This window comes from Phyllopteryx taeniolatus, chromosome 9 (genome assembly GCF_024500385.1).
Source record: "Phyllopteryx taeniolatus isolate TA_2022b chromosome 9, UOR_Ptae_1.2, whole genome shotgun sequence".
Taxonomy (NCBI): Eukaryota; Metazoa; Chordata; class Actinopteri; order Syngnathiformes; family Syngnathidae; genus Phyllopteryx; species Phyllopteryx taeniolatus.
The window spans coordinates 22,081,376-22,104,325 of NC_084510.1; the positions used below are offsets into that span (position 1 = coordinate 22,081,376).

Here is a 22,950-nt window from a genome sequence, read left to right on the forward strand (position 1 = left end):
TCAATGATTCCACTATGTTTTCTTTGTGGAGTATGTTAGTACTGTACTTTGTGAAAGGCATGTCGGTGTCATCAGCCACACCTTTCCACGCCTCCTGACAAGAAAGAAACCCAGCTTGGGAGCACATATAAGTCAGTTACCTCTTGCTATGGAGTAAATTATACCTAAAGAAGCACAGGTATTACTTTACAGACATGCTATGGGTGTTATTTTCACTCTGTATATGTGTACTCTCACTAATGCTCTTCTACTACCCTCGCATCAGGTAAGTCATTCATTCGCACTATAGATTTGTGCATTTAAGTTGTGATTTATGAACTTCTTGAGCAGTTTAATACATGTTGCAGGGAAAGACAAGCGATAACTAGGGTTAGAGTGCATATGTACTGCATGTATATTGTAGTGTGTCGCAGTAAAGCAAGAGGCAATCTCCATGCGATGCGTAGAAAAAAAACATACTTATAATCATATTTGACCTCAGCCAAATTTAAGGGGGTGGGCAACCTACAGCTCGGGTGCAGCGGGAGAATCTGCTGCACCTTGTGTTGATAGGTAGCTCAACAGGCCAAGAGGAAAATCAACAGAGTTATTCAAAATGAGTAGCATTCATGGTCTTAACAAGCAAATTGTCTGAGAAATGTCTTGTGACAACTTCAAACCTGTTAGTTGAAACCTGTTAGAAACTGCACTTAGAATCTATTTTATCTTGGCATGTTTTTTCGTCTCTCTCTTTACTTGACACAGACGGGAAAATGAGCCCCCTTTGGACAAAGGTGTCATCCCCTGGTTGGGACACGCACTCGCATTCCAAAAGGATGTCGCAAAGTTTTTGTGCCGGATGAAAGAGAAACACGGGGATGTGTTTACCGTAAGTAAGACTTTGGGGAAACTTCCTTGAACCCTTCATAGGGTTACAGGCTGGCAAAAGTGGGTTTATATCAGGGACAGAAAAAAACAAAAGCATCTTGCATAGAGACAGAGCCTACACAACCCCTTAGTGGCCTGCACACTACATGCATACTTACTTCTATTATGCTGGAAATCGCAATATTTTCACGATATTTGGCCAACAATAACACTAATATCACAATATAGCGTTGATGTGATAATTACATTACGGTATCTACGTAACTGAAGAAGGAAAACATTTAGGAACAGTCTTCTTGCAGATTAAACATGCTCAAAAATCAATAATTAAAATAAGAAAGTTAAAAAAATTCATATTACATTATTATTATTATTTTATTACATATTGTATATATTCTTTATCTATATTTATCCATATATTATTATTATTAAAATTATCCAGTCAACATTTTTTTCAATCAGTAAATTTATGTGTTCAAAAACACACACACACACATATATATATATATATATAATGGTTGGGACTTTTTTCATGAACATTTCCTGTTTTTACTCTAATCAGATTTCATGAGTTTCGGATCATGTCTCAAATAATATAAACTCAATATGAATAACTAAAGGAAGTGTTTTTTCAAAACAACTTATTATCCAACTTTTTTTACATAGACATTATTTTAAATAGAAATATATGTCTTAATTCTATTTATTTTTCTTGTTTTTTTTGTGTAAATTTTCTGCAAGCATTTAATTATTTATTTTAAAAAAAAATGTATTCCTCCTGAATCCTTTAATATAATGGGGCGGCGAAAGCGATTTGTATTCCTGAATGTCTGTAGACTTTGATACTGGTATGTTGAAACAGAGTGCAACAACCGTTAAACAAATGCACACACCCAAGTAACACAAATTAAAGAACAATGAGAAAAACATATTACCTGTTGCATAACTGTTGGTTCCTGGTTGAGATCATTCTTATTTTCTGTATTTTCAGAAGCAATAGCATATGAGTCAATGAAAAAAAAATCTGCTTTCAGGTGTGTGCTGCGGGCAATTACGTGACCGTGCTGTTAGATCCGCAATCTTTCGATGCAGTGCTGAATGACAACGTCCACTTGGACTTCAGCCGCAGCAGACAGCAGCTCATAAAAAGAGTTTTCGGTCTTCAGCTGCCAGGCGTTGAGCCCGCAGCAGAGAGAACCTTTATGGAAACGTAAGCCAATGAGTCACTCAATGGGAACTAGAGTGTTGTACTGTAATTGTACAAATCTCACAATGAGTCACGTTCGGTGTTTGGCCTGTAGACATTTTCGAGGTGTCTGTCTGTCGGAGATCAATCGTTCAATGAGCGCTCACATTCAGGAGATACTGTTACGTCATCTGTCCGGCCAATCAGATTGGAGACAAGAGGGACTCTTCAGCCTATGTTACAGCCTCCTCTTCAGGTACCATCACCTCTAGATAAAAACACACAACAGAATTACAGTGGAACTTGTTCATATTATATATATATATATATATATATATATATATATATATATATATATATATCGGGTTTAGCTTGATCCTAACGAACAATGCAAAACGTCATAGACGGGCTAACGAAGCATATCGGTGCATCAACACACATAGACAGACAATATGACAAAACTCACAAGCATACATGTATATTCTTTGTCCTCTGCAAAAAACGACTAATATATTTGCAGTTTACTGATTCACTTGTAGTTGAGAAACCTTTCTTCATTTGCTTCTGCATGACTGTATAATACTGCCCACTGGTGGCCAAGTGCATGAGTGCGTAACAACGCCTTTGTCCCCGTACCAACAGTTCACAAGTACACACACACTGCATAATTCAGTGCACCCTCAATAGTAATGATGTGTCATGAACGGAATTCTTTTCACATTTAAATACTAATTTACTATTGAGTACCACTACTACTTATTTTTTCCTCACAAAATTGCGATTCGTACAGCAATGTGATTCCACGATTAGAGTTTACTCAAGTGGTGCTGTTGTCGCTGTTGTTGTGCACAGAGCCGGCTACCTCACGCTGTTTGAGAGCACGGAGGACGTCGCGGCGATCTACAGAGAATTCCGCAAGTTTGACCATCTTCTTTCCAAACTGGCTCGTCGCTCTCTCCAAGGAGGTGAGCTGTATAAACAGCCATTAATATTATTATCTGACTTTGTATCAGTGGGTTAACGTCAAATGTGCGTGACAGGGGAGAGCCAGACAGCCCACTCGTCACGGGAGCGACTGTGGGAACTTCTGTCTCTGAGCAACGAGCACAACGGGGACAGCGAGTGGAGGTCCTGGCAGCGGAACTACCAGTGCTTCCTCCAGGAAGAGGGAGTGGATGCTGACATGCAGAGGAGAGCTCTTCTGCTGCAGCTGTGGACTACACAGGTGAGTGTAGTGACCAAATACACATAGAACCAGACAGTGGATATAAAAAGTCCACACACTCCTGAAGTTCATTTCAAAACCTTTTCCATCATTAACGTGACTTACAAACTGTACAACTCAATTGATGTAAGAAAAAAAAAAAAACTTCATGAGGGGATGTTAAAATCAACAACTTCATTAATTCAGTTGCAAAAGTGTGCACACCCTCTCATAACTGGTGGTGTGGCTGCGCTCAGAATAAACCAGCCACATTCAAACTCGTTAAATGGGAGTCAGCACACAATGTCCAACATCCCTCTTATATATCCCAAATGATCACTTCTATAACATTCCTAGAAAATCAAAACTTCCCATCATTGGTGTGCTATTTTTATAGTCGTAGATGACGTAAATGACATGGAGTACATTTATTTTATTTTTTTGCTCCACCCTATAGGGAAGTTGGTAAATGATGGTTTTATAAATCCGGTGACAAAACAAATCATACATTGGTCAAAGTGAAAAACAATAACAAGTACAGACAATTATAGGCAATTACAGTTAAATGTAGTCTTGTTGTAGTACCCTTACTAATCCCATTAAAATGCATTTAAACATGCAAGCTCTATTGCTGGGAATCAACCGCAGACTGATCTGAGGCTTAAAGAGTTTAAATGACATTGAGGGAAGTTAATCTGCCTGTAGATTAGTTTTCATCAGTCTGCTAATATCGATGATTTGGTTTCACAGCATCCATCTCGCACTGCTTATCTTGTTGAGGGATATCAGGGGGGAGTTGGAGCCGACGCAGGGCAAGAGGCGTTGTACGCCCTGGACCGGTTGCCGGTCAATCGCAGGGCTACTTAAAAAAATAAAATAAAATAAACCATAAATCATATTCCGGAACATCTAACAACTTGCCACGCCCAAAATGTCTGAGAATTCTGTGGTGTTTAGCCAACAAAGAAAAAAGCCTGAGCCAGAAGATTTCTTGACAGCGGTTAGTTTAAGAACCTGCCTGGACTTGTAGTTCAGAGTTACACAGGAATACTGTTTTGGTTTAGTTTTTTTCACCGTGTGATGACACACCCCTCCGTCTTTTGAGTACGCATGCACATTGGAGTACCTATTGACATTTATTTTAATTGTTGCATTTTTTAAATTGCAACATTAAGCATAAATTAGGCGTTTTGAGTTTATTCTAGATGTCAAAAGGGTTAACTAAGTGTCTGATTTGGAAAGCCACTTGAGTATCCATTCGTTATCCTTGACATTCATTTTAGGTCCATGTACTAGTACACTCCTTGTCCTCACTACTTGGACTGTGAACTAGTTGACATTAGCACACTACTAGAGAACTGCGAGATGATAAATTGTAGAATGTCCCTACTGTACTAGTTGCGCAAAGTTGTCAACAGTTTTGCCTCACTAGTCCTAATATAGTTTTCTGTATTACATGTACTAGTGAGGACAGAAAACTTGACTAGTATGGTACATGGTAGTGATAGACAGCTATGGTGTTTTTCCAGAGCCGATACGATACCAATTATTAGCAGTCAAGGAGGCCGATAACCGATATTTGGAGCTGATATTCATTTGCTTTAAAAGGGAAAATCTTAGCTTCAAAATTTTGAATAATGTAAACCCCAAAACAACTTTAAAAGCTTTTAAGCATATGTTCAATTCACATCTTTTCAAATTTTCAACATGTTAAAAGTTTTTTTTCGCTTCTGTCCTAGACATCTTTGTTTTAAAATTATAACAAAAAGTGCAGGAGCTCCCAGGCCCAGGAGCATGTCTTATAAAGTTAAAAGAAAACTTAAACAAATAAACAGCTCCCTAAAGTCTCCTCCTGTAAATAAAGTTTTCCAAAATGTCAATGTAATCTAAATGTTAAAATTTCACTTATTTGTTTTGAATTAAAACAAAAACAGGGTCAGCAGCATCACGTATATAGTAAACTGAAAATGTATATAAATCGTTTCCTGAAGTTTACCCAGTTTTTAATTGATCTTGTATTGGCCGTAAAGCAAAGAAAGAAATATATATACATAAATAAAAAAGCAGATGCCAATATGCGCCAAAGCAAAATATCGGCACCGATAATCGGTTGATGAAATAACCTGAAACTTGATATTAAGGATATTGAATTTATGCTTAAACCGCTTTTCATAGCGTGAGTAGAAATCCTCATTGATTCATATTACCAGTAGGGGGCGATAGCAAGCTTATATTCTGCTCACCTCTGCTGTTGCAGAACATATTCACACCCCTCTTTGAAACCCCGCCGGAACGATGACGTTATGCAATGTGAGGAAAGACCCTCTCAGTACTGTAAGTCACCTGCTGACTACAGGAGCTCTGGTGTGCTCTGGAGATGAGGGGAAAGACCATTAGTCAGTCTTCCTGCTTGTTTGTTTGCACTCCAGCATGTCTGCTGGGATTCCGGAGCACAACCGTCTGGGATGGAACGTGGCGCGATCCCTGCAGAGAGTACAGAGGGATTAACACTGAGGCTAGAAAGGTGTTGTGAAATGTGTCACATGCAAGCTGAAGCAGAGGTGTGCACGATGCTTGAAAACCCATCTCGTCGTCTTGTAAAAAGCCGCCCGGTGAAGTCAGCTCTCCACTTGCATACAATCAATGCCATTGACGGAAGTTAATAAGCACTGAAAGTGATTTATCACTGGCTTTCATCTTTTGAGGACAAGCAGCCACACACAAGCACATACACAAACACACACGCACCTGACAGGGACTCACAATCACTGGCAAACACATTTGATTCCTAAAGTGGTAAATTATTTAGGAACATGAGTTTTCATCATCATCATTAATATTTCAGTGCAGAACACAGGCGGTCTAGGTCAGTGCTTCTCTTGCTTTTTCGGGAAAAAGGACGACCCAAAAAATGTGAACCACCTACTCTGGAAATACCCCCCAAAAAATAGACTTGAAATTGAACGTTTTAGCAGTTGAATACTTGCAATTCCGTGGAAAATAAGCTCCAAAATTCTATCACAGAGTTAGCCGCAGACTACTTGGGGCATTTATGGGGCCCACCAGAGGTCCACAGACCGCACTTTGAGAAACATTGTTACATTTATTTTAAGTCCTCTTTGGAAAGAACGATCTTTAAAAAAAAAAGGGAAAAAATACATTATGATGACCCTGCAGATGACACTGTGGATAAAAAGCTTATTTTCTTCTTTCCAGTAGGCATTTTATATTTAATACAGAGTAGTCCAGGCGGCACGGTGGCCGACTGGTTAGAGCATCAGCCTCACAGTTCTGAGGTGCGCGGTTCAATCCCCGTCCCCGCCTGTGTGGAGTTTGCATGTTCTCCCCGTGCCTGCGTGGGTTTTCTCCGGGCACTCCGGTTTCCTCCCACATCCCAAAAACATGCATTAATTGGAGACTCTAAATTCCCCGTAGGCATGACTGTGAGTGCGAATGGTTGTTAGTTTCTATGTGCCCTGCGATTGGCTGGCAACCAGTTTAGGGTGTACCCGGCCTCCTGCCCGATGACAGCTGGGATAGGCTCCAGCACGCCCGCGACCCTAGTGAGGAGAAGCGGCTCAGAAAATGGATGGATGGATGGATGGATGGATACAGAGTAGTCCAAACATTATTTTTTAAAAAGTAGTAAATGTAATATTATAATTAATAAAACATTTTGAGCTATAAATATAAATACAATCCCTATTGTGCTGTTTGGAGTAGTGAGAATGTGTTCCTGCCGGATGTCGTTGTCCTTTTCTTGCCATGTGGTGCAGTGGAGCCTGTGCCCCTTGTTGCTAAGGAAACAGCATCGTGACCAGCAACTGGTTTGAAAAAGTGTGAAGAAGTTGTGATTTTGCATTAGGGCCAAAGTGAAGCAGTGCCCCACCAGACCCAGTAGATGGCCCTATGGCCAAAAAGCTGCAAATATCTTTCCGATGGATATTTTATATTTGATACAGAGTAATTATTTTCCAAAATGTATTTGATATAATTTCTTATCATCATAATAGGGATGTTTTGGAGTAATGTGTATTATTCTACACATATACCTGCCAAACTTTTATTTCCTTTGTGTTGCTGTGTGGCACAGTGGAGCCCTCTGCCCCTCGTTGCCAGGGAAACAACATAGTGACCAACAATTGGCTTGAAGGAGTGAGAAACAGTGGGGATTTTGCATTCGGGGCAAATGAAGCAGTGACCCACCAAAGCCAGCAGATGGCACCGTGGTTAAAAAGCAGGAAATAGTTATTTCAATTCACAGTAGTAATTTAATTCCAAAATAAATAGCTATAAAGATGCTTATAATCCGTATAGTGCTGTTTTGGGAATAACTGATATCTTTCTGAATGTATTACTGTGGTATCTTCCTGTCCTTTTGTTGCTGTGTGGAGCAGCATAGCTCTGTGCCTAATGTTCCCAAGGAAAGAACATGATTGTCTTGCGATATTTTTTAAAATTGGGTTTGGGCACGATTTCTGCCTAGCAACAACAGAACACAAATCTGAGCATTCTGTTGCTCTGCCTTTCTGTGTGTCTTCACTAAAAGGTTGTTTCAAGTGTAAAGTTTTAGAAGCACAGACTAACTGTCATTAGTGCAGTGTCGTAAAAAAAAGCACACCAGACATTAAGAGAAAGTAGCCAACCTCTGTTTTTTTTTGGTTTTTTTTTAGCTTAAAAATAAAGCACTATTCAGGAGAACAGATGTGAAGGTTGTGTCCTTTTTGGAGAAGGGATTGCCTTAATAGCTCCAGGCCAGTAATGGCATACAGCTGCTCACCCCAAAAAACGACCTCATCATCTTTAATAAAAAGTCAACATCGCCCAGCGTATCATGAAAAATACAACAGGTCACTCGCTACCACATTCATCATAGCAGCAGAATTCCTCTTGTGTATCTGCTAGCGTGATCAGATGGTCATTACATGAGGATGTAAAGGGGCAGGGGGTACAAAGTGCTGGAGCTTGTGGCCATTTGGCCTGGCTGTCAGTCCTCAGATGTGCAGACGTAAAAAAGATCAGCTCGCTTAACCCGGCGCTATTACTGTCTGACAGGACCAGGTGTCTCTCACCGAGAGGCGGACGGCGGTGTAGGATTGGTCTCATTGCGTGTGCTCACCAGACACTTCATTAGGTACACTTGCAAGATCCATTACAAGAGTCGTTTGGGACATTCTACGTTTACAAGGAAAATTATGCTTTGTTTTGATTGGGTATTAATTATATTCCAAATCATTTGTCTGTTGTTCTGTGTGCAGAACTTTAATTAGACAGTGCAGGTGTACGTAATGAAGTGTCTAGTAAGTGTATAGTAGATAACAGCATGTTTGGGAGCAAGGTTAGTTTAAAACCTCTAAATCTACAATTCCCAAGGAAATGTCAATACCTAACATCTTTTTTCTCTTCTTTTCACCCAGTGTAATGCCGGACCAGCAGCCTTTTGGCTCCTTGGTTTCCTGCTTACTCACCCTGAGGCCAAGGAGGCGGTCCAATCAGAGATGAGAGGCCTTCGTCTTGAGGACAGCTCCCCTCAGCAGACCCCCAGCATGGCGCGAGCGAAGAAGACACACGGTACACCCGTGTTAGGTACGCGGCAATATCCATTCACCTCCACCTGGATGGAAAACAATACTGTGATCATCACAATAGAAGATTTAGCTAAGCAGCCATTTTCATGTTTCTAACACATTATTATTGAAGTCAGCTAACTCTCCATCCATCATACAGACAGCGTTCTGAAAGAGACTCTAAGACTCACCGCCGCTGCGATGATCAGCAGAGATGTGGTGAAAGACAAGGTCCTGCCCATGGCCAACGGGCAAGAGTACCGCCTCAGACGGGGGGACAAAGTGTGTATCTTTCCCTTCCTCAGCCCCCAAATGGACCCGGAGATACACCGAGAGCCTCAGGTACTGTGTGCTCAGACAACAGCGCATGCATTACAAACATCAACATCACGTGTCAACACATTTAGCTGACAAGGAAGCAGAGATCCGAACTCTACAACTCTTAAGAACTGTTCGGAAGGCATGCTGACCAAATATCCCACCAATGACAAATTACTATTTTTTTAATCATAATATGTACTGTATATCATCGGAAATAAATAAAATAGGGGTAGGGTTAAAATTGTAACAAAATGCACAAAAGTAAACAAAAAAAAAAGTAATTGAGGAATAACAACAATCATTATAATAGTAATGATAATAATCCTCTTTCCTTTGTGACAGATTTTCAAGTATGACCGCTTCTTAAATGAAGACCTGACTGCCAGGGAAGATTTCTACAAGGACGGCAGAAGGCTGAAGTACTTCACCATGCCCTGGGGGGCAGGGAGCAACATGTGCGTGGGGAAAGACTTCGCGGTGACAACCATTAAAGAGTGAGTGTTTTAAAATGCGTCTCTCTCTGTCATGTACGCACAGTATACTAGGCCGGGAGATGACGTTCTCACCATCAAAGCGTCCAGTTTCATCCGACTTAACAGATCACAATCGTTTGCTGACTATTACTCAATTCAGTTTATATACTGTAGTAATTCCTTATACTCTGCAATGAAGAGAATAGGGGGGTGGGGGGGCAACGAGGCTACAAAGGTTGGAGATTTTCTGTATCAGGCGTAAGGTTTTTGTCACATAATATTTCCATGAAGAAGATTGAACACTCAAGAGTGTGTGTTTGAATTTTACCCTCTTTTGCATCCAGATTTGTACTCTTGATGTTGACCCATCTGGACCTGGAAGTGTGTGATCGGGAGGCTCACGTGCCGCCCTTCAATCCGAGCCGCTACGGTTTCGGGATGCTCCAGCCACAGGGAGATCTACTCGTCCGCTACAGACCAAAAAGAATGACTTCAACTTAATTTAAGCAATGGATATTTTATTTATATCTGTATATATTTATTTATTCTTGTACATACCAATGTTATGTTTTAATTGTGTTGTTGTCACGTGATTTCATTTCAAGTTCAACATGTTGGACATATTTGATAATATACCCAAAATACAACATTATTAAAAAAAGGGATACTGGATGACATTCCTGTCTCTTACCCAACATCTTCTCATTTAATCTCACGAAATGGAATTTTCAACGTTTTACTCACTTAGAATATTAATAAAAATGATTTCCAACATTTGTGATGGAGATTCATATGAACCTGATGCAATAACTTTGCATTGCTTTGCATTAGCACACTCACTCTTTGGGAGAGCAATCCAGTGTGTTGCATCTGTCATTTTCATTGAGTACACCGCCATTATTACATTTTAAATCTAAAAATACTAATACTGATATTTTAAATAGTTTTTCCACAAAGAGAGAAATAGCCCCCCAGCCTTTGCATCGCAAATGTTAGAAACCGTATACAAGATGTGGAAAATTTCTCGAAGATGTGTATTTTTGTTTAGGTGTCCACTTTAGGGACTATGAAACTATGAAATGATTCCTAAACTAGGTGCGAGATCCGCAGAAAATTGGGTCCAAAAATTATTACTGACTACAAATAATGTATGTTTGTTCAGCTATCTATGCCAGTGACATATAGTGACAGGCAGAACATTTGAATGTTCATCCGTTAGATGGCAGAAGTTGCGATTCACCTGTAAATTGTGAATTGCCAGCCAGCTCGCCACCCATTAGGCAATAAAGGAAAATTCTAAGAGCCAGCTTGCCACTGGATGTGGGTCAATAATAGTTGGTAAAAAAAAAACAAAAAAAAAACGATAATATCAACACACTTTTGACAGGTTATAAGGATAAACTATCCATATTCATCTTTGCAGTCATCTCGTTAAATCTTTGAATGTTACATGACGGTCCCCCCCCTGCTTGGCTGTTGACATACAGTGCAACACGAACCTGTGGTGCGTTCAGGTGTCAGCGCGAGGCTCATAAAGAGTTAACTCCGATGTGCTGAAGAGAGAGATCGGTGCGCCGCCTGGCTCGAGAAGACCTCTTCAATCTCCTCCTCCTCCTCGACCTCCTGCTGCTGCTGTTGCTGTTGCGGCGGACTGGGAGCACTGGTCCGGTTCCGGATGAGCACCCCGTCGGTACTTGTTGATCTCGGAGCCGGCCTGCACGTTACGGGGCGAGGAATGCGGCGCAGTGACGCGTGTGGCGCTCGCTAGATGTGTGTGACATGTCGGAGGCTGCAGGGAATGGATGGCATCACAGCCCGGCTCGAGTAGACCAGTGACAGCGCCACTTTTTATTTTTTGGGGGGTGCTACATCTCCATCTGTGCTGGAGGACAACAACAACAACTCACCACGGTACTGCCACGATTATGTTTATTATTACCTCATCTTGTAGCACCATTTTATCACGCTGCATGATATGCAATGGGCTCGGCTATGCGCCAAATGGAGCACGCACACACATCGGAGACTATTTTGTTATTATATTTATTATTACCTCGATTTGACACCATGAAACATCACCAGGGGTGGATATTGTTCTAACTGTAAGCTGTTCTGGCGTCATATGGAAGACAACGGGCGGAGGGAGGCTGCTTTAAGAAAAAAATGAAAAAAAAAACCATTGTCGTCCTCCTATAGTGTGTGCGCCTTTGCGTGCACAACACTTTGTTAGAGCCTTACAGTGTCATACATGTGAAAAAAGGCTTTAAGTGTGTGAAAGTTTGAGTGGCAGTGACGGACGATCGCATTTGCAGGCCGGAAGCACTTTTTACGCGCTCGAAACAAATAAAAGCAACATTTAAAAAAAACAGGACATTAAAATGCTAAGCACGCCCAGTCTACCACGCGACATCTCTCGAGGGGAACAAACAAAAACAACATAAAGGATATACATTTGTAAGGGGAAAGGATGGGGGGAGTTTCAGCACTGGACAGCTCCGCTGCGCGTCCCCACCCACGCCGCGTGACAAAGATCCAATGGCTCACAAGCAATTAAAGAGGAAACATCAAGAAAGATGAAGCTGTTTTCCCTCCAGGGCTGCCACGCATGCAGCACATTTAGCAGATTTATAGCCGCTGATTCTATTATTTCTCCCCTGGGTACAGTTTTGATGGGGCGTCAAATTGATGTATGATTGGGCAGGAAGTTTTATTTAAGCACGGTGACATTCCGTGTGCGCACCTGCACAATCTAAGAACATCTATAAGATAAAAGAGATGCAGAAATAATTTTGCCTTTACTAAGATAATAACACTCAGTTAAGATTGTCACTCACTTAACAATGGCGGAGAATGGCATGATCTTTCCATTTTGGATACACATTCAAACCTGCGTAGAAAATAAAATACAGGGACTGAGTCCTGCCGCGAATAGCAAACAACCAATGGTAACTGACACCCCTCTTAAATATATAGTATGTATACAGGTGAATGCCTATATTAATAGTTTAAACTGTAAATATACCACAAACTACAGGTATATGATCCATAAACACTTAAATGTCATTTCAATCTCATCGTTGCCTTTGCAGTCGCAAAAAAATATTCATTGTCGAGCAATAATGAGAACTCGGTTGCTGCGAGTGTGAGCTCCATCCATCCATCCATTTCCCCACTTATTCTGGGTTGGGCGGGGGGGGGGGGGGGGCGCAGCAGCTTAAGCAGGGAAGCCCAGACTTCCCTCTTCACTGCCATTCCGTCCAGCTCTTCCGGGGGGATGCTGAGGTGGTCCCACGCAGCGGCTCGACTCTGATCCCCTCCCGGACGACCCAGCTTCTCCGTGACCATAGGTGAGGGTAGGAACGTAGATCGACCGGTAAATCGAGAACTCATCCCCGACACGGAGAGAGAACGCCACCTTTTCCCGACTGAGGACCACGGTCTCAGATTTGGAGGCGCTGATTGTCATCTCATTCTCCATGGCTATTTGCTACTAAGAAGAGCAAAACAATACACAGGCGGAAAAGACTCTCTGCAACGTCTGCAAACAACCTTGGCTAAACTTAGCTCCTTCCCCACATACTATACTGTTCACTGCGTGTATGTAGCAACATGGACACTAGTACTGTGTGGAAAACCTCTCTGTGCAATCAAGGTTGTGCCAATTATCAGAAATGTACTGTATACTAGTCTGTGCAGATAAGGCCTGCTGTACTGGTGTACATCACTCAGTAGTGATGCGAACGAACTGGATGAATTATCACGCAGCGTGCAGGGCTTGGCAACTACAACCCCAATTCCAATGAAGTTGGGCTGTTGTATTAAACATAAATAAAACCAGAATACATCCATCCATTTCAACACCGCTTATCCTGGTTAGGGTCGCGGGACGCTGGAGCCTATCCCAGCTGACTTCGGGCGAAAGGCGGACTACACCCTGAACTGGTCGCCAGTCAGTCGCAGGGCACATATAGACACGGACAACCATTCGCACTCACATTCACACGTCACTGAGTGGGAACTGAACCCACGCTGCCTGCACCAAAGTCAGGCGAGTGTACCACTACACCATCAGTGACAAACAGAATACAGAATGATTTGCAAATCATGTTCAACCTATATTTAATTGAATACACTACAAAGACAAGATATTTAATGTACAAACTGATAAAATTGAATTTAGAATTTTATGGCTGCAACACGTTCCAAAAAAGCTGGGACAGGGTCATGTTTACCACTGTGTTACATCACCTTTTCTTTGAACAACATTCCATAAACGTTTAGGTACTGAGGACAATAATTTTTGAAGCTTTGTAGGTCGAATTCTTTCCAATTCTTGCTTGATGTACAGCTTCAGCTGTTCAACAGTCCGGGGTCTCCGTTGTCGTATTTTACGCTTCATAATGCGCCACACATTTTCAATGGGAGACAGGTCTGGACTGTAGGCAGGCAGAGTCTAGTACCCGCACTCTTTTACTACGAAGCCACACTGTTGTAATACGTGCAGAATGTGGTTTGGTATTGTCTTGCTGAAATAAGCAGTGGCGTCCATGAAAAAAACGTTGCTTGGATGGCAGCACATGTTTTTCCAAAACCTGTATGTACCTTTCAGCATTAATGGTGCCTTCACAGATGTGTAAGTTACCCATGCCATTGGCACTAGCACATCCCCATAACATCACAGATGCTGGCTTTTGAACTTTACGCCCATAACAGTGTGGATGGTTCTTTTCCTCTTTGGCCCGGAGGACACGACGTCCACAATTTCCAAAAACAATTTGAAATGTGGACTCGTCGGACCACAGAACACTTTTCCACTTTGCATCAATCCATCTTAGATGAGCTCGGGCCCAGAGAAACTTGGCGGCGTTTCTGGGTGTTGTTGATAAATGGCTTTTGCTTTGCATAGTAGAGTTTCAAGTTGCACAAGTCGGATGTAGCGCCGAACTGTATTTACTGACATTGGTTTTCTGAAGTGTTCCTGAGCCCATGTAGTGATATCCTTTGCACATAGATGTCGGTTTTTGATGCAGTGCCGCCTGAGGGATCGAAGGTCACGGGCATTCAATGTTGTTTTTTGTCCTTGTCGCTTACATACAGTAATTTCTCCAGATTATCAGAACCTTTTGATATTTTGGACTGTAGATGATGAAATCCCTAAATTCCTTGCAAATGTACGTTGAGGAACATTGTCCTTAAACTGTTTGACTATTTTCTCACGCACTTGTTCACAAAGAGGTGAACCTCGCTCCATCTTTGCTTGTGAATAACTGAGACACCCACCAGTTCCCAATTAGCCTGTTCACCTGTGGGATGTTCCAAACAGGTGTTTGATGAGCATTCCTCAACTTTCTCAGTCATTTTTGCAACCTGTGCCAGCTTTTTTGGAACATGTTGTAACCATAAAATTCCAATGATGATTATTTGGTAAAAACAATCAAGTTTATCAGTTTGAACATTAAATATCTTGTCTTTGTAGTGTATTCAATTAAATATAGGTCGAACATGATTTGCAAATCATTGTATTCTGTTTTTATTTATGTTTAACACAACGTCCCAACGTCATTGGAATTGGGGTTGTAGTTTTCATGGGGGGCTGACCGTGAGCCATTAGCTTTGCTGAGATTGCAAAACGTCGCAGATGTAACAGCGAATCAAAAATGCACTTGAGCCTTCACAAAATTTTTATTTTTTCAATAATTCTTAACTATATTTATAATTTCATATGCATCTGCGGTTAGAAAGCCAAGCGTGGGGAGTCTCTGTCGCTGAAACGAGCAGGTGCAGTCAGTGAATGGGGCGATCGATCAGATCAGCTTTTCAAAATATCCCCACTTTCCCCTTTATTCTCGCCCGTTTCCTCTTTGTGGCAATCTGCTTCTTCCTTGGCAATCTCACCACGTTTTTGTGGTTCAGTAAAAAAATAAATAAAAGGTACAGGTACATTGATGCAGGGCTGCAGTTTTCCTGTTGCAGCATGTTGGTACTGTAGATGAGCGGTGCTCAATTGCTGAGTGTGCAATTTTGCGATGGTCCACTTGGGTCGCTTTCGACCACGTCGCTTAAGCCTTACAAAACTCAATGCAGCTCTGCTTACCTTTTGGCTTTGACCGGATAGCGAAGGCCTCACACCTGTGGCGCTGTGGGTGCAGGGTAATGTTTCAGACAATGTAGTACAGCTCACTTGAAAGCGGCTCTGGATTCTCACCCAGTCTAGCTAATCATGTGATGGGTGGAGAAACACAGTATGGGGAAATTAGGATTTACTTGGTTATTTAATTTCATGTTTGATGGTTGGGTAGGCACACCAGAGACCCAACTATTTCTATACAACCAATTAAAAAGGAACTTTCCCATAATATGTTCCGTTTAAAGGACAATAAGGTAAGGAGTGGCCTCAACAGTCAAACCGCCACAAAAATGAAAACTGCTCCGAAATGACCTCATATTGCAAGGCAGTCTTCTACTTTGTAAAACATCCAAACAACCAAAGGCAGTTTCACTCTTGATTCTAGTGACCAACAATGTGCATACTAATGACCTTTTTTTATTTGTTTTTTTAGAGCCAATAATGACAGAAAAGAGGACCAAATGGACTCCGTAGTCGTGGGTGCTCACCCGCTTCCCAGTTGTAAGGTTATCATGGAGAAGTCCTTGGCAGAGTTCAACAAGGCCGGCTCGCAGTCGACGTCGTCACTCCCGCCCGAGCCGGTGGACATCGTCCGCAGCAAGTCATGTTTCCGGAGGGTCCGGCTCAATGTGGGCGGCCTGCCGCACGAGGTCCTGTGGCGAACGCTGGACCGGCTCCCGCGGACGCGTCTGGGCAAGCTGCAAGACTGCAGCAGCCATGAGTCTCTGATGGAGGTGTGCGACGACTACAACCTGGATGAGAACGAGTACTTTTTCGACCGACACCCAGGCGCCTTCACATCCATCCTCAACTTCTACCGCACGGGAAAGCTGCACATGATGGAGGAGATGTGCGCCCTGTCCTTCAGCCAAGAACTGGACTACTGGGGCATCGATGAAATCTACCTAGAGTCCTGCTGCCAGGCCAGGTACCACCAGAAGAAAGAGCAGATGAACGAGGAGCTCAAAAGGGAGGCGGATAATTTAAAAGACAGAGATGGGGACGAATTTGACAACACGTGCTGTGCGGAGAAACGGAAGAAACTGTGGGACCTCCTGGAGAAACCCAGCTCGTCTGTTGCTGCAAAGGTAATTATCAGATACGCGGAGGAAACTCATTTTGGCCGCTTGTATCCGGGATCTTGTTCTTTCGGTCACGACCCACAGCTCGTGACCATAGGTGAGGGCAGGAAGAGATCGGAACTTCTCAACCTCACACACCAGCTCGGGCTCCTTCCCTGCCAGAGAGGTGACATTCCACGTCCCTAGAACCAGCTTTTGTAGCCGGGGATCGGATCACCAAGGTCCGGCCACCACCCAGCTTACATTGCACCCGACGCCTATGGCCCCTCCCACAGATGATGAGCCCATGGGAAGGGGGACCGGCCGAGCCCCACGGGTGCAGGCCCGGCCACTAGGCGCTCGCCTTCGAGCCCCACCTCCAGGCCTGGCTCCAGAGGGGGGCCCCGGTGACCCGCGTCCGGGCAAGGGAAAACATCTTCCTGAATTTTTTATCTTCATTGGGGTTTTTGGAGCTGTACTTTGTCTGGTCCCTCACCTAGGACCTGTTTGCCATGGGTGACCCTGCCAGGGGCATAAAGCCTAGACAACTTAGCTCCTAGGATCATTAGTACACACAACCCCTCCACCACGATAAGGTGACGGCTCAAGGACTATGGATTTCGTTACCATAAATCAAAGCATCTCTGCTTATCTTTTAGCATTGACATGATAGCAGGGGCGCCACATCCTTCCAGGAATTGATTGGGTGACTGTGATTTTACATTAGCCAATTATTATTTTACATTAGCCGGCAGATCTGCGTCACAGTTCTGAGGACTGGGGTTCAAATCCCGGCCCCGCCTGTGTGGAGTTTGCATGATCTCCCCGTGCCTGGGTGGGGTTTTTCCGGGCACTCCGGTTTCCTCCCACATCCCAAAAACATGCATGCTAGGTTGATTGGAGACTCTAAATTGCCCGTAGGTGTGACGGTGAGTGTGAATGGTTGTTTGTTTCCATGTGCCCTGCGATTGGCTGGCGACCGGTTCAGGGTGCACTCCGCCTCCCGCCCGAAGATAGCTGGGATAGGCTCCAGCAGCCCGCGACCCTGGTGAGGATAAGCGGTAAAGGAAATGGATTTTACATTAGTAATGGTAATATCACTGTATTGTGATAATACCATTTTCTTTGGCAAGATTTGGAGATATTTTATGAGCTGCTCTGTGAGTTTTATGAATAGTGTGTGATCAGCTATCTGTCACTCTCTATCACTATTTTATGACTAACGCGGCATAGTGTTCCTAGTTTCCGTGACTCTTTGTACGTGACAAGATATTTGTGTTATCACCAAACAGATCTAGATGATATAAACAGGCTTGTCGTGTCTCCTTACTGTGCTTTATAAGGAAAAATGGCTAAAATTGGTATAACTGCAAATTGATCTCTGTGAGAATATGTACAGTATGTACATTTATGGGAGGACGCATTAGTTAAATTAACCTTTGAACGTGCTGAGTTCTGGCTCTAGGTCAAGTTTGAAGTGATTCCAGAGTGAGATTGTGTATTTCCCACCTAAAAAAAGTTGATACTCTTCTAAACTGCACTTGATGCTTTTGTGTCGAAACACAAGAGTGTGCCCAACAACAGACTGCTGTTCAATTCAGCTTCATGTTAGCAATGTAACCATGGCAACAAACCCTCAGCAAGTGTACATTGAGTCTGGGTGAAACAAAGAAAAGGTCAGTATGGGAGTTAAACACATACATATACTATACATATTCTTTTTTGTTTTTTGTTACATATATATGAAATATAGTAGTAGTGATGTTGGATTAGTGTTTTGTACTCTAGAACAGGTGTCATCAAACTTTTTGAAACTGAGAGCTACTTTTTGGATAATGGTTAATGTTATGGACTACCTTTTTGGTACATGCTTCTGAAATAACAAATGTGCTAAAATGACCCTTAATTATAAGTTGTTATTATTAATAATGAACAATATTCATCTGTGTGAAGACACAGATCATGTTAATGATTCCTCGCAATGATTTAACAAGGTTGTAAAGTGCTAAATATCAATAGGCAACATTATTTCTCTAAAGCTCTGCAAGTGTTTACATTTTCAAATGATCACTTCTACAACGTTCCTAGCAAATCACAATGTCCCATCACTGGTGACCTATTTTTAGAACAGGGCCGCAGGCTCCTCATGTGGTCCTTGGGGGCATCATGTTGGTGAGCCCTGCTCTAGAAAGAGAAGAAGAATATTTTACTGTCACATCCAAATTAGTTTGTTGAATAAAAGTGTACCTATTGGAGAATATTATAACTATTTGCCACTATGTTTATTATTATTCTGTAGTGTACAGTGGTGTAGGACTGTGCGTTATCATATTGAAAAATGTCTCTAATATTTTGGTTACCTTTTTAGGCAAAATATTAGAAACAGCTGTCATCGTGATGTAGCGCACATTTGTACACCACTGTAGACTACAACCACAATAAACTCAGTTGAATTCTTCTCTCATGCTGTCAATCAAATCTGAGGTTTGTTTTTTATCATGTGACTCAAAATAGACTGTGGAGGTGTACCTAATGAAGTTTTGTACTTGTAGGCAAGTCAGAAATACTCGACCTTTGTTGTATGCTTTAGAAGAACGCTGTTTGATTTTTTATTTGTTTTTGTTTTTTTGTTACTTCAGTCAAGATTGCTTTTATTAAGAAGCCAGGTAATTATATATCACAATCTCTCTAGCTGCTTGAGTAACCATTTAAAGCCTACATTTTGCCTACAATACCTCCAAGCATTACAAGAAGTCAAGAGTCTCGCTCGACTGCACGTTATTACCTTATTAGCGACATGTGCTAAACAACATGCTAGACAGGCCTTTCAGACAGTTCAGCTGTAGCCAAACATACAAGTCAATAACACTTGCTGTGCTGCCTATAGTGACACACGTTCAATCAATGAATGGATTAGGGGATTGCTCAGAGACCTGGCACATCGATGGTACATCTTAACAAGACAATTTTGTACTTCTAATTTTGTGGGAGCGGCTTGAAGAAGGCATTTTTCTGTCCCAGTGCACAAAGCAAGGTCCATAAAGGCATGCTTGCATGAGTTTCGTGTGCATGAAACACAATCAAACACCTTTGGGATGCACAAGAACAGAGACGGTGAGTCAGTCCCGCACTTAAGTCCGACATCAGCAGAGGTGGCAAAAGTACTCACACTTTGTACTGATACAGTACTGAGATCTCAATCACTCAATCAATCAAGAGCTCAACTGCGGTTGACTTTAATTCTCTCTATTTATCTCTTTTACATTCTGTCGTCATCCCAGAAAAACCAGTCTCTTTAGGGAGTAAAAAAATAGTCATTAGAAAAATAAATACTCAAGTAAGGCCTAGATACAGAAAGTATTTGTACTTTATTACTTCTCACTTCTGAACATCAGTGACTTTTGAGTAATATCTACAGCAACACTTCTGTCCACATAGTGAACGCCTTTGACAGCACTCTTTCCAGTGAATTTGATATAGCAAATGTTGAAAATGCTGACTTGCTTTGCTTTTAAGAGCAAGCTTATTGGAGAAGGCTCCAGAAGTTGTCTGCGCTTTTCGAAAAACGCGTCAAAATGAGCGCTTTCAATCCATCAGCAAACAGCCTTCTTCTTCTTCATGTGAATGAAAACGATGTAAAAATCAATGATTATTGTGTTACAGCCAAGAAAGCACCGTCGTCTACAAAAAGGAGACGAGCGCCTGGGAGCTGAAGCCCCGCCATTGCTCGCTCCATTATGGCCTCCTCATAGCAGCGGGGGACAAACGTCTCGTGCGCACGTGCATATTGTTCTCGCTGAATCCACTGCTCCGATCAATAAGCCACCCAGTGATAAGTAGACGCATTAAGACCCACGTCAGTCGAGGTAAAGAACTACATTGCTGAATCAATTTCCAATTAGCTAACACTCCAGCTACGACGACATCGCAATTGCTTGCACAATTTAATGCGGAGAATTCTGCCTTTTCAAAGATAATAGCGCTCAGATTTGATTGACTGAGTTGTAATGGTTTAACAGCAAGTTTGTTAATGTGGTATAGAAGTGTGCCGCATCATACTGAGAGCTGTTTTGTCACTCACAAGTAGCTCAATAAAGTAATCAAAATCATTAGAGCTTATCATCAACAGTGGAATAACATGCAAATAGGCCGCCCAAGAGGCTGTGGGTAATATCGGGATGACCTCAAAGCATAGGACTGGTCCTGTTGTATGTGGCAGAGCTATGGACAAAGGGGAAAACGGAGGGGAGGATTTTAGAGGCAAGAAAAATGAGGAGTCGGACTCCTTTTAGCAAAGAGTAAATACACAAATAATAAATACATCTGCAAGCGGTGACAAAAGGGCCGTCGTACCTCCGTTTTTGTGGCAAATCCTCAAAATGATCAAACTTTGACGCCAAGCTCCGACCATTTTAGATGGCGAAGGCAAAAAAAAAAATAATTTGGCATCTAGAATCACCCATCTGTCTAGAATACCTGCTTCAGGTCTAAGTGTATTTGGAGAAATTCTGCAAAAAAATAACTGTTTTTTAACCAAAATGGCCAACTTCCTGTTCAATTTAATATTATAGTGAACCCTTTCATATTTGTGGTTCAGCATTTGCAAATACTCCTATTTGCAGATTTTTTTGGGGGGGACCTATCCTCCGTTATTATGGGGGGGGAAAAAACATTATTCTGGAAAAACTCACCATATTTTGTGCTCAAGTATTACACAGGCACCATCTTGTGGTATCTTGGTGCCAAGGAACTATGTTGAAGTGATTTGAGGAGTTTTATGCTAACAAATGTAGTGCTTTCCCACCATCTTGTGGCATCTATAGGCAATTAGAAACCATTTTGAGGGCCATCAATTACGGCTGAGTGGCTCGATTCCTAGTGAATATCGGGGGAACACTGTATTATTACCTTTGTTAAGACTCAGTGTTTTGATACATAGTCTGATTGGATCTCATTGGATTGTGCAAGTTTACCTAATGAAGTGTCCTATTGGGTGTCTATGGCAACTGAACTAAAAATAAAACTACTAATTGAGCTTGATATATTAAATCCACAGGCATGTGAGCTTGTTGGGCATCAACCACAACAAGTCCCAGCGATGGTTCATCAGCAAGGGTCAGAGATGGTAACAGCCCATAAACGCATGGGGAATTGGTGGCGGATACAGGCGCAAAACAAAAGGTTACCTAGCAACAAAAGGGAACATCACCGTTTAATATCTTGACCCAGCAAGAAATGCAGCGCAACAAAAAGGAAATCTTTTCAAGGGAAAAGCTTTCTTCCTTCTTCCTCTTTGCAGTTCCTATCGCCGCTTCCTCTTGTATATGTACCTCTGAATAAATGTCAGGGAAATGTCACATTAATTATTCTCCAGGAGGCCCAACCTGAAGCGCTCATCTCTCTGTTTACATTCTTTCGAAGGCACGCTATCATCTGTCTCCTGCTCAAATCACATTTGTGCCACCATCAAATAGGATTTTGTGTCTGAGCATGATGAGAACAGTCACGTTGGCACCAATAAAAAGCCTTTTTTTTCACCACCTGCTTGTAATACATCACATTTAGGTGGTTTCTTACTATAAGTGGCACTAAGCAGGCCAAAAAAAATGGCATGCAAATTCGACACACCACAGAGAAAAGCAATGTTAACAAGCCCGTCAAATTTGAATGAATAAAAAAAATGGCTAAATCTATAAAATCTGGTCTCAAAACTTGAATAATAAGGTCCACCTCTCAGCTCTCAGATGCTGTGGCCGTGTCGAATGGATGCGCCAAAAGGAATCAAACATACTGAAGGGGTGATAGCTTATACGATGTAAAATCACGTTAGGAGGCTCAACTTCAAAATTGAATGGTTATTGTGGACTATAACCATAAAAATAAGCACACAAGTCAACTTACCCTCGTTTTTGGTGACACAATGTCACAGCCGAACACGGCACCTGACGACAGCGGCACGGTTGTAGGAAGCTGTTTTAAGTCTTTGCATATGTTTTCAGAACTTATCTTCAAACATACTTAATGTATTTAGAAACAAAACACAGATATCTGCTTAAAGCCCCTTTTAGTATACTGGGTCAATGGAACTAAAGATGGCTACACGCGTAATGATTTTTAACATCTAAGGCGGAGCACAGTAATCCC

At 42.1% G+C, this 22,950-nt stretch overlaps 3 protein-coding genes across 4 annotated transcripts in view; 2 read left to right on the forward strand and 1 right to left on the reverse strand.

Annotated features, from left to right (window-relative positions):
- The window catches only part of LOC133483071 (SLIT-ROBO Rho GTPase-activating protein 3-like), a 40,839-nt gene extending 38,898 nt beyond the window's left edge, over window positions 1–1,941 (reverse strand). Inside the window, exon 1 of one of the 2 annotated variants that reach the window (XM_061783644.1) lies at window positions 1,803–1,941. The gene's annotated coding sequence lies outside the window, so the exon portion shown is untranslated. The remainder of the gene's footprint in view (window positions 1–1,802) is intronic. The other variant, XM_061783643.1, reaches the window with a different exon arrangement.
- Window positions 48–10,392, forward strand: ptgis (prostaglandin I2 (prostacyclin) synthase). Its single transcript, XM_061783649.1, has 10 exons — window positions 48–265; window positions 745–868; window positions 1,902–2,077; window positions 2,169–2,309; window positions 2,906–3,018; window positions 3,094–3,278; window positions 8,675–8,843; window positions 8,985–9,166; window positions 9,488–9,639; window positions 9,963–10,392. The coding sequence occupies exons 1-10, from the start codon at window positions 195–197 to the stop codon at window positions 10,117–10,119; spliced, it is 1,470 nt and encodes a 489-aa protein (XP_061639633.1). The 5' UTR covers window positions 48–194; the 3' UTR covers window positions 10,120–10,392.
- Window positions 10,393–11,123: 731 nt separating this feature from the next.
- The window catches only part of kcnb1 (potassium voltage-gated channel, Shab-related subfamily, member 1), a 44,429-nt gene continuing 32,602 nt past the window's right edge, over window positions 11,124–22,950 (forward strand). Inside the window, exons 1-2 of the mRNA XM_061785419.1 lie at window positions 11,124–11,529; window positions 16,179–16,833. Coding sequence (XP_061641403.1) covers window positions 16,207–16,833 — 627 coding nt within the window. The 5' untranslated portion in view covers window positions 11,124–11,529; window positions 16,179–16,206. The remainder of the gene's footprint in view (window positions 11,530–16,178; window positions 16,834–22,950) is intronic.

Bases quoted from the DNA above. Each gene is read 5' to 3' on its own strand.
- ptgis (XM_061783649.1), top strand. From the start codon at position 195: ATGCTATGGGTGTTATTTTCACTCTGTATATGTGTACTCTCACTAATG. The intron at 869-1,901 runs GTAAGTAAGACT...ATCTGCTTTCAG, and splicing joins AACACGGGGATGTGTTTACC to GTGTGTGCTGCGGGCAATTA. The intron at 9,167-9,487 runs GTACTGTGTGCT...CCTTTGTGACAG, and splicing joins AGATACACCGAGAGCCTCAG to ATTTTCAAGTATGACCGCTT.